This window comes from Priapulus caudatus, unplaced genomic scaffold (genome assembly GCF_000485595.1).
Source record: "Priapulus caudatus unplaced genomic scaffold, Priapulus_caudatus-5.0.1 Scaffold526, whole genome shotgun sequence".
In the NCBI taxonomy this organism is placed as follows: Eukaryota; Metazoa; Priapulida; class Priapulimorpha; order Priapulimorphida; family Priapulidae; genus Priapulus; species Priapulus caudatus.
Genome location: NW_014577587.1, coordinates 162,645 through 173,733, shown reverse-complemented (window position 1 = coordinate 173,733; position 11,089 = coordinate 162,645). Strand labels below are relative to the sequence as shown.

Below are 11,089 nucleotides of genomic sequence, written 5' to 3'. Positions count from 1 at the left end.
CAGTGGCTGTTGTTGCTGCTGCTGCTGTTGCAGTGGCTGCTGCGTACGCGGTGGCTGCGGACGCTGCTGCCTCTGCTGCTGTGGCTGCAGTGGCTGTTGTTGTTGCTGCTGCTGCTGCTGCTGTTGCAGTGGCTGCGGACGCTGCTGCCTCTGCTGCTGTGGCTGCAGTGGATGTTGTTGTTGCTGCTGCTGCTGCTGCTGTTGCAATGGCTGCGGACGCTGCTGCCTCTGCTGCTGTGGCTGCAGTGGCTGTTGCTGTTGCTGTTGCTGTTGCTGTTGCTGTTGCTGCTGCTGCTGCTGCAGTTTTTTGTTGCTTTTTCTCCTTGGTGAAAACAAAGCGAAATTTTGTGAACGTAGCAATACAAATAAGTTGTAGTGGATTTTTGCAACATATGCGAGCTCGCAGTAGGTATATCTATGTATCTAGTTGCGAGTTTCATTCACTTTAATTTATACTGATGTGAATACATATAGCATTTTTTAATGACTTACGATACCTATAATCTTTTTTATTTTTTAATGCCCGCTTCACTTCATGGAGCACTGCTCCTTCTGGCAGGGCAGGATCTGCAATTAGTTCATGAAGCTGCAAAGGAAAAGTGTAACTAGTCACTTTTTCATGATTTGGTTGTAGTTAATGTGTAGTTTGTAATTAGTGACATATGTGACTATACTGTGTAAGGTGTGCATAACATATAGTATTTACTCACATGGGCCACCGCTTTATTCACTCCTCCCTTGTTACTGCCATGTAACTCTAATTGGCTGTGCAATTCTCGCTGGAATTCAGTAACAATGTGCTAGATAAAGTGCACTCTATTGTTCAAATCATTTTTTTATTTAGGTTTTCAAAATAGAGTGTGAAATAAATGCTAATTTATAAGTATTTCAAGTATGGGCAAAACAGTACGTCGTATGGTAAATGAGTGTACGATTCTTACGAGAAAAACTTTTCGGGCCTCGCCCATTTTATGTTTTCCTCCTCGCTTGAATAGCTCTGACACATCACATTCCATTAGTGGGTTCATCCTGTAAGAAAATGTTACGTGTGCTTTATAATACTGGGAAATATACAACTTTTTTAATCTCAATCAGGCCCAGAAAATCTTATTGACTAGCGTGCAAGTTGCAGACAGCAAAATTTACGAGCCGGGACTCTAGGCAATCGCAGCCAAGCTTGCATGAAAAACTCCGCAACGTCTGCGCTAGGCTTAAGTCGTCATTTTCAAGGCCGTCATTAACTTGTAAGTCGCGCTCTCCAACACTGTTCCATGTAATACAAACAACGACTTAATGTTACCTGATCTGTAAGTGGTCACGTAAGATCACGCTATAACGGGGCCGCACTGCATATATATATATAGAAGTAAAGAAATACAGAATTATATAGGATTAAAATTAAATGAGAGGTTAATGTATAATTTATTATTAAATATTTTATATTTAAATTATTATTTTATTTATTTATTAATTATTATAATTAAAATTAGAATTATATAGGATTATTTGATTCTATTGCCAATGTCTGCTGACCTGATAAAGAGATGTAAATCTCGAAAGCTTGTATTCCAAGCTTGAAAAACACCCTTATTCTATACCATGACTTTGTTTATATATAATATATATACTTATGACAATAATACTATACCTAGATATATTATATATATCTAGGGGTTTAATATTGACAAATTCTCCATTATTACTCCTGATATATATATATTATATATACTATTATAAAAAAAAAAAAAATATAATGATAATATATTATATATCTCAGTAGAAAGCATAGACGCAATCCGAGAGAATCATGACTATGATGATTAGGTAATGCAAATCGTTTTTTTATTATAAAAATTTAAATTAGATATAAAACTAATAACATGTGATTTGTAATCTCGATGATTTTATTCAGTTTATTTTCTTCATTATTCGTCATTCACATTGCGAACCGTCGGTGCATTGACAGAATTATTTTAATCTTATATAATGATAATAATACTTTTTAATGTTCCTCAACCATTGAGAAATTGTATTGTATGAATGTAATGGAATTAATCGTCGATGATTACTCGTAGTGCAATTGAAGAAAGTTGGAATTATATATAGCTAGATGGTAATTATGTGTTTGTAATTATCGTAAATGTAAATTAATTGCTCATCTGTCGTGGGAAATGAGTATCAACTCAAAATTGTAGTAATAAACGCTATCAACCACAGGTGCAATGCCGGCATCACAGCGTACTTGTTTTATTCTTTGGTGTGTTTGTTCGTTTAACGTTACTTGTTTAAATAACATCGGTTCATAAAGAGTATATACTATACACCAGTAATGACAGTACATGCAGTATAAGTTAAAGAATGCTGCTAAATATGTTCGCGAATTGCGTCCGACCCCGTGAGAGAGAGTGCGATAATGACACGCGACCGCAAAAATTGTCGCGTCATGTTCTGAATTCGCGAAAAATATGTCGTGGCAGTTACATACCTGAACACAACAGGATACTTTTATATCGTTTTACATGGCATATATATAAAGTAATGTGGTAACACAACGTGAGAATGAGGTTTGCGCAAAAATGAAATAGATAAAATTTTCGCGCTTGAAAGTTTCTGGTCATGCAGTTATACTTAATAATTTATGATAAGCTAACTCACTATATAATTAATACTAATGTCTGGCTTTCCATGTGCTGAGGCTGGGGTTCGTTCAAACCATCAGCTTCAGTAGTTTGTTATTTATCTGGACAAAAAGGTGCATATAAATTAACCACTTACTTTTCAGGCTTGTAAGGTATCCCGGCGAAGTAATGGATTGTCTGCTCAGACAGTTAGAAACTGGCGGGCAAGGTGATTTAGGAATGCATCGGTGTGCATTTCGGGCTAGTCCCTTTTAAGCGGGTTTTACTAGTTGTATGCGGTTATATGTGCGTCCATTTTGTAGCTGAATTTAGGCTTCCCGAGACGCGCCTCTAGACGCTTCTTTGGCGTCTTATAGTCGTTTTGGTGATGGTTTTGTCGCGGCTGAACATGTTCCCCTTGGGCCGGTATTACTGCTGAATACTGTTTATGACGGCTCGTGAACACGTTATGGCCATCAGTCCACCACCAACATGCGTGGTTAACACAAAAAACCGAGTTCCTGTAGACACCAGGGTTGCGGACAGCTCGTGAACACCCCGCGCCCGCTCAGTCTGATAAATGCTTGTCCGGTCCGATTACAACCAGGTGCTAGTAAGCCCCCGACTGGTGCGTGTTAGAATTGGTCATATGAGAGCTTGCACTGAAAGATCAACCCTCTGGCTAGACCTGGTTCGGCAGGGCCAGCACATGTTTGTCGCAGAGCGTGTACGTTGTCTAGCAGGCGTGAGGCCGGATACCAGTCTAACCCTTTGGCAAAAACAATAACGTGGCTAGCTGCCAGCCCGTAGACGATTCGATAAAACTATGCGCTCGTCTATGCATGTGGTAGAATACGAATGCTGCACGTGAGCTTGGCCCACTCGCGATTTAATGCGCGGGAAACAGCATCTATGAATTCATACGATGACACACTCTTATCTAAATAAAGTTGTTCATAACAATGGTCTGGGTCTGGGCTAGTGAAAGTTAGGTCAGGGCTAATGGTTTTCCTCAGTTACTAGCCCGATGGTCTAGTGAAATAAAAAGTTAATGTTGAACCCTGATCACGGCACCAAATGTAACCCCGTACTTCTCTGGCGTGGTAAAAAGGCTGTAGGTGTGATGAATAGCAACAGCGTAAGACAAGAAGCAAACACGAACTAGTAAAGTAACGTACCACAAACAGTTATATTGTTCATAATGTAACTAACAAGTAAGGAACAGAAGCGTAAGGACGAATGCGTACAACAAAGTGTAAGAGACAGTCAAACAAATAGAAAGGGAGTGCCTCCTGCTCCCTGTTGCGGCACTCTTAAATATACCCGAATTTTTTGTTTGACCTCCCCGGTCACGACGTGCGCCAGCTGCGAGTTACAATATATTATCCCGCACTCCGGCCCCTCTGTTGACGTCGTTAGCTACCTTATTGCTTTCATTATTACCCACACGCTGCATCACGCGCATCGAATATCTCGTATATTTACCGCTGGCTTATCGCCAACGCAACCCGCACGGCATCACGCCTGAACTGATCGTAATTAACAAGCTAGCCTGAAACCAGCCCCTTTACACTTATGAACCATAGTCCAGCAAGATATGTGCAATATATTGACAGAATTGTGCTTTTTTGGATAAAAGCATGAAATTTGGCACACGGTTAGAACATGTCCTTAGAGAGATTTTTGGCTATAGGGGCATCGCAGATTTGTCCCATGGCAACAATGGCGGCCATTTTCCAAGATGGCCACCATTCAATTCCATTATCCTTCATTTTCAGCTAATATTCAACATAGAAACATGATCTTGGTGCCTAAACTAACATTATCGGGGTCAAGAACCACATTGCAATCAAAATCATCGGTCGGAGGCCGCCATCTTAAATTTCAAAATGGCCGCCATTCAAATCCATTATCCATTTCAATTTACTTCAATTCAATTCAATCACTTTATTTACACCTGACAATTACATTTTAAAGGTATATTAGTTCAACAAAGCTAATAAATTGAAAATGGTGGTGTTGGGGAACGCGGTGGGTACTATTTACAACACGCTAGCAACTACCCAACTACATATATCTGGCATTCAAGGAACTAAATAATAGCAAAACCATCAACATATTTAATATTGGCGGAGTTATACATGTTTTCGAACTGTAACATGTGAGAGTATAATGCAGTACTTCCCAGTGTTTCCTTTATAATACTTGGTAGTTTATTTATATGACCACATAGTTTACGAGATTATGCTGTTTCTTGCAAATCAATATTGCATGTCCCAATGTTGTTTGTTAGTTGTGAGCACAAATCCACGACAATCCCTCAATTATTAACCAAGTAAGGCCTTTCATAGCAGTATTACCTGTTTTCAATGAATTGCAATGTTAGTTCTGAGAACACAGTCCACAACAGAGGCAAATGGCAGTGCACTGAAGTGCTGCCTTGACACAATTGCACCTTCCGCTACACCCCTTTTTGCATCTACAGCTGAGGAGTCCGCGACAGGCCTTGGTCGCTTCTGGTAGTGTGGTCCAGTGAACCTCCCATCCACCTGTGTCCTTCCTCTTCCACCCCCAGTCACCTGGAGATGGGGGTTCTGGGGCTGCAACCATCACACAGCAAGCAACTACATACCACACAGCAAGCAACTATCACACTCGGTATATCTGCAACTGTCCTCATATCTAAGAATTTCAGTTTGCGAAATTTGCTTTTCAGTAGGCCAAAGCACCGTTCAATGTCAACCCGAGTAGAGCTCTGTTTGTAGTTGAACGTTTTCTCCTCGGTAGTCAGGTGGCCATTATCCCTGAAAGGCTAAAAATTCTAGGTGGCCATACAGGGGGCTGTTCTTGAACACCCTTGAGTCGTGTACAGAACCCGGATATGCAGAAAAATACATCCAAAAAACGTAGTCTGCTATCACAGACTGCCTGCAGATGGAAAGCAGGAAAACCTTTATGGTTACAAATATGGCCACTTTATGGTAACAAATAAAATAAAATTGAGTCTGTATAATATCAGTGTTTTTTGTTTTTTTCTTATTAAGTACTATCCAAACTTTATGAAACGAGTAAAAAAAAGATAAGTCTGCTGCGTGTTGCCATGGTAACGAAATGTAATGAATCACGTGATGGACGTGACGTGGACGGACAAATTACGATTTTCAAAGCATTATGAAGTAAACAAATTTAGAAAAAAGCCTTGCATGCATTTTAGAAGATGAAATTTCTCAACAGTCCAAGAATTTATAATATAGCCGTGTCCCAAGCTGCACAATAGTCGGCTCTGCCAGTGTCTTTGCAATATCGTCATCGCCAATTTCATATGGATCGTCGGAAGGAACATGCATGTGCTTGTGTCCTCTCTTTGGAACGAAATATCTAATCCCCAAAGGCATAGTCGATGTGACCTACAACACAAAAAAGCCACAAGATATTTAGTAAGGAAATTAAAGACTTGATGGAACACAATATAAAATAACAGTGTATTTATGATCAATTCATCGCATCGTGGTACGGAAGTAATGTACTGTTTTTTCATGGTAAGAGTTACAAATAAAAATAGCGCTATCTCTAGATATTCAGCTCAATTATGAAATATCGAAATATGACGTTACACCCCTGATTACAAAATATCAATACAGAGTATTATACTTGGTAAATATCACACTGGTGCTAAATAATATAATTATTATCATACAAACTAGTAATAAACTGGTGATCTGTTTTTTTGCAATAAAGAACAAGAACAAGAACAAGAACTTCCCAACTGCGCATTTGGTGTGAATGTTACTATACTCACCACCGCATGATAAACTTGCTTGCCGTTCTTTACCAGAACATAAGTCCCTATTCCATACCTGTTTTATCAATTTGATTTATTTGATTAGTTATATGGCAACAACCCCTAACTAGATACAGGACCAAACTGACAAAACAGGCTTATCGGTGAGTATGTTCAAGGAGTCCAGACGTGCCAAAAAAGTAGAGAATGATTTAAAAGCTAGTCAAAGGTCGAGCCTTATAGTATGGACAGAGTTATTTACAGTATGAAGAGAATGAGATAAAAAGTACAGCTTTTAATACGAGGAAACTGCTCATCTTAATATTGACAACTTACTTCGCAGACAGGGGAATCCTTCGAAAGGAGTGTTGGGGGAAACATCTCGGCCCCTCCACTGGACACCTTGGCCCTCCACAGGACCCTCCACTGGACACTTTGGCCTCTCCACTGGACACCTCGGCATCTCCACTGGACACCGGCCTCTCCACTGTACACCTCGGCCTCTCCACTGGACACCTGGGCCCCTCCACTGTACACCTCGGCCTCTCCACTGGACACCTCGGCCTCTCCACTGTACACCTCGGCCCCTCCACTGGACACCTCGGCCTCTCCACTGGACACCTCGGCCTCTCCACTGGACACCTCGGCCTCTCCACTGGACACCTCGGCATCTCTACTGGACACCTGGGCCTCTCTACTGGACACCTGGGCCCCTCCACTGGACACCTCGGCCTCTCCACTGGACACCTCGGCCTCTCCACTGGACACCTCAGCCTCTCCACTGGACACCTCGGCCTCTGCACTTGACACCTCGGCCTCTCTGACAACTTTAGAGACCACAAAGTCCAGATCCACACTGGAGAACACAGTGTCTAGTCCTGTAGAATAGAAAACATCGTCCAAATCTGCAGCGGAGAAAGCATCTAAATCTGTCCAGTCCATTTCCCCCCGTTCTGACTCCTCTCCCTCTCCCATTAAATCCACTCTGGCTACACCTTTCTCTCCCCAGTTGCGCGTTGCTGCATGCCCTCTAGTTCAAATGGACTGGACAGAACTAGAGTAGCAAAGAGGAAGACCAAACAGAACTAGAGGAGGAAGAGTGGGACGGATCAGAACTAGAGGAGAGCGTGTCACCTGCAGAGACGGATCTACTGCCTACAGAGATAGATCTACTGCCTGCAGAGATGGAACTACTGCCTGCAGAGATGGATCTACTGCCTGCAGAGATGGACTACTGCCTGCACAGAGAGGAGAGAGAACACAAGCAGGAACTCAAGGAGCAGTGGGAGGTCTGGTTGAAGCAAATGGATGTGGAGAAATTTGTGCTGAAGGAGAGTCAGAAACTCGAGGAGAGAAACAGGGAGCTATCTCTGTAGGCAGTAGATCCGTCTCTGCAGGCAGTAGTTCCATCTCTGCAGGCAGTAGATCCATCTCTGTAGGCAGTAGATCCGTCTCTGCAGGCAGTAGAACCGTCTCTGCAGGCAGTAGAACCGTCTCTGCAGGCAGTAGTTCCGTCTCTGCAGGCAGTAGATTCATCTCTGCAGGCAGTAGATCCGTCTCTGCAGGCAGTAGTTCCATCTCTGCAGGCAGTAGATCCGTCTCTGCAGGCAGTAGTTCCGTCTCTGCAGGCAGTAGATCCGTCTCTGCAGGCAGTAGATCCGTCTCTGCAGGCAGTAGTTCCATCTCTGCAGGCAGTAGATCCATCTCTGCAGGCAGTAGATCCGTCTCTGCAGGCAGTAGATCCGTCTCTGCAGGCAGTAGTTCCGTCTCTGCACGTTGGATATCAGTCTCTGCAGACTGTGGAACATTTTGTTCCCCCCTTTCCCTTGCATTCTGTCCACCTCTTCCTCTTGCATTCTGTCCACCTCTTCCCCCTGCATTCTGTCCAATTCTTCCCCTTGCATTCTGTCCACCTCTTCCCCTTGCATTCTGTCCACCTCTCCCCCTTGCATTCTTTCCACCTCTTCCTCTTGCATTCTGTCCACCTCTTCCCCCTGCATTCTGTCCACCTCTTCCCCTTGCATTCTGTCCACCTCTTCCCCTTGCATTCTGTTCACCTCTTCCTCTTGCATTCTGTTCACCTCTTCCTCTTGCATTCTGTTCACCTCTTCCTCTTGCATTCTGTCCACCTCTTCCTCTTGCATTTTGCATACCGATCCCTCTCACTGTCTGTGGAATTTTCAAGTTCAGTCTTTTGATGACCCAGGGATCAACATGGGCCGTCTGTGTACAGTCATTTTCACCAGTCTGGCACTCCATGCAAGTACATGCTAGGTCTCTCACACAGATAAGGCCAGGAGATAGGCCCCGGACAGCATGGAATGCTCTTGTTCCCTTTACTGAGGTACTTTTCTCCCTTTCTGGACGGTTTCTGTTGATCGACTCAACCAGAAAGAACTGTCGTCTGCTATGATTGCACAGGTTGTTGATACTTGAGGATCGGGTTAATCCCCTTTGTAGGTAGTGATGCATCGTTGCTGCATCGGTGATAACGGTTTCTCCCCGTATCACACCCATCCGAGCTGCAGTTTTCGTGACTGCACCTGCAGCGTCAGATGGCCCCTTTCCGTGCGCAGAACCGAAATAGTACCTTTCTCTGTGTACACCCCAGTCCTCTTCAGCGAAGCTTATGTCAGCGAACGGACCTCGAAATTTGAATTGGGATGCACATCCGTCTGTAAATTCAATTAATTTGGTGAATTGTACTTCCCTTTCAGATCTTAGGAACCTTACTGCCCTATCTGTAAATTCGTGCACGGCATGATGGTCATGTATTGTGTCATCCGAGAGGAACACTAGCACATCCATCACAGGGTGTATAGCTCCGTCACATGAAGGACAGTTGTAGAATGCGACAAGAGGATGGATGGTGACAAGATTCTTTAGCCAATGCGCAGAACTGATTTCATTCTGAAAGAAGGTCGCGTAATTTTCTGAAAAGTCTAGGTGCATTATTACAGATTGTTCTGGAATGTTCTTCGACAAAGTGTTGAAGCAGCCTTTCTGCCAGTCGGCTACATGGAGGTGTTTCGGCAGACTGTCCAGCTCAGCCACCAACTCGTCGATCAGCTGAACTACTGGACCAGACTTTGACCCAAGTGTCTTTTTACTGGACTGCTTGGCAGAGTCTCCATGACCGCTGGTGTATTGGACGCTTTTCCAGTACGTCCACGTAACAATTTCGTCTTTTGTGTTTTCGATTAGCGGTTGGAGATAGTCTTTGATTTTTTCTGGACCACAATCTTCACACTGTCTTGTTATAAACTGTTTTTTGTGGAATTCAGCTTCTGGATCCTTTGGCTTTGCACACAGGGTCAGGTCAATCAATTTTCGATTGTCTGGAATTTTACACCCTTTCAACATTTTTTTTTACAGAGTTGGTTGATAGCTTCTAGTTTTAATTTTGAATTGGTGCAATATTCGCACCTGCTCTGATATAACTTTTGGTGTCGTGTTGTTTTGATGCCTTCTGGTCGCAGTTTGTGAAATTGAGAAAGTGATATAGAGACTTCAGGGTTTTTCTGTTTGAACCCTTCATACACTCTGCTCACTGGTTCTGTGAGAACTTTTTTGATTGCATGGTCTTGGTACTCACAGCCTTCTTGTCTGGGATGTGAGAGGATGACGAAGAGAAGTGATCTTCTACCAACTCAATTGTTGCCTTGTCTGTGGTGTCCTTGCGCTTTTTCCTCGCTAGGAATTCTGATATGTCATCGTCTGTGACGTCCTTTGCAGCATATTTTCGCAGAAATTTATAGTTCATTCCTATGTCATCGGATAAAACTTTATAATTTCTTGCTTTTCGGACAGTCTTCAAACTGTATGCCATACATCGTTTCACAACTCCCCAGTAGTTTCCTCGTTTGGTTTTTAATGTCTCCATGCTCCTTTTTAGACTGCTGGTGTACATATTCAGCTTCTTTGTACTCTCAATGCTGCTTCTCGTCAAACCGATATCATGAAGGGCTTTTGATTTTTTTGGAGAAGCATTTTTCACCATATGTTCAAGCACAAGTGCAAATTTCCGTGGGCTTTTTGTCATTTGTTTTTTAACCCTATAAACTTTCTGCTTCACTGCAGAGGAAGAGGGGGTGCTTGTACTAGTTGCAGGCTGAGGAACCAGATATGTTAATAGATCAGGAATTGTTTTTTGTCGCAGCACTTTCTTTCTGTTCCTATCATACTCTCTTATCCTCCTTTTTTTCTGGGAGGTCATATTTTGCCGACTTCTCTGTTTCGCCTCCCTCCACTGACGTTTTCTTTTCTCATGTTCTGATCTAGTCGGTCTATTTTGTTTCTTGGGATCTAAATAGTCATGAATGTGTTTCCCTGCTGTTTTTTTCCGCTCCCTATGTCTAGCCTGGCGAACTCTTGCATTCTCTCTCTGTGAATCAGTTAAGACACGCCCTTTCCGTTGATTCCTTTTTCTTTCTGCCTCTTTGGCTTTGTAAGTAGGGTCTTCTTTCTTTTGTCGTCGGTATTCTCTCGCTCGTAGGGCGGCCTTTTCTCTTCTCAATGTGTCATTGCTGTCCTGAAAAATAGAAATGATGTCATGAGTGTGTGTGTATCACAGTGTGTGTGTGTGTGTGTGTGTGTGTGTGTGTGTGTGTGTGTGTGTGTGTGTGTGTGTGTGTGTGTGTGTGTGTGTGTGTCTGATAGTGTGTGTGTGTTTATGTGTCATAGTCGGGGT

The 11,089-nt window shown here is 42.9% G+C and overlaps 1 protein-coding gene and 1 long non-coding RNA gene across 2 annotated transcripts in view; one reads left to right on the top strand and one right to left on the bottom strand.

Annotated features, from left to right (window-relative positions):
- Window positions 1-432: 432 nt before the first annotated feature.
- On the bottom strand, window positions 433-1,030 carry LOC106811310. The gene is made up of 3 exons (XR_001394126.1): window positions 942-1,030; window positions 711-779; window positions 433-586 (listed from the first exon to the last, which is right to left on the bottom strand). It is a non-coding gene; the product is annotated as an uncharacterized LOC106811310 (long non-coding RNA).
- Window positions 1,031-9,472: 8,442 nt separating this feature from the next.
- LOC106811297 overlaps window positions 9,473-11,089 on the top strand; it is a 6,454-nt gene continuing 4,837 nt past the window's right edge. Inside the window, exon 1 of the mRNA XM_014814868.1 lies at window positions 9,473-9,561. Within this exon, the coding sequence (XP_014670354.1) occupies window positions 9,532-9,561 (30 nt within the window). The 5' untranslated portion in view covers window positions 9,473-9,531. The remainder of the gene's footprint in view (window positions 9,562-11,089) is intronic.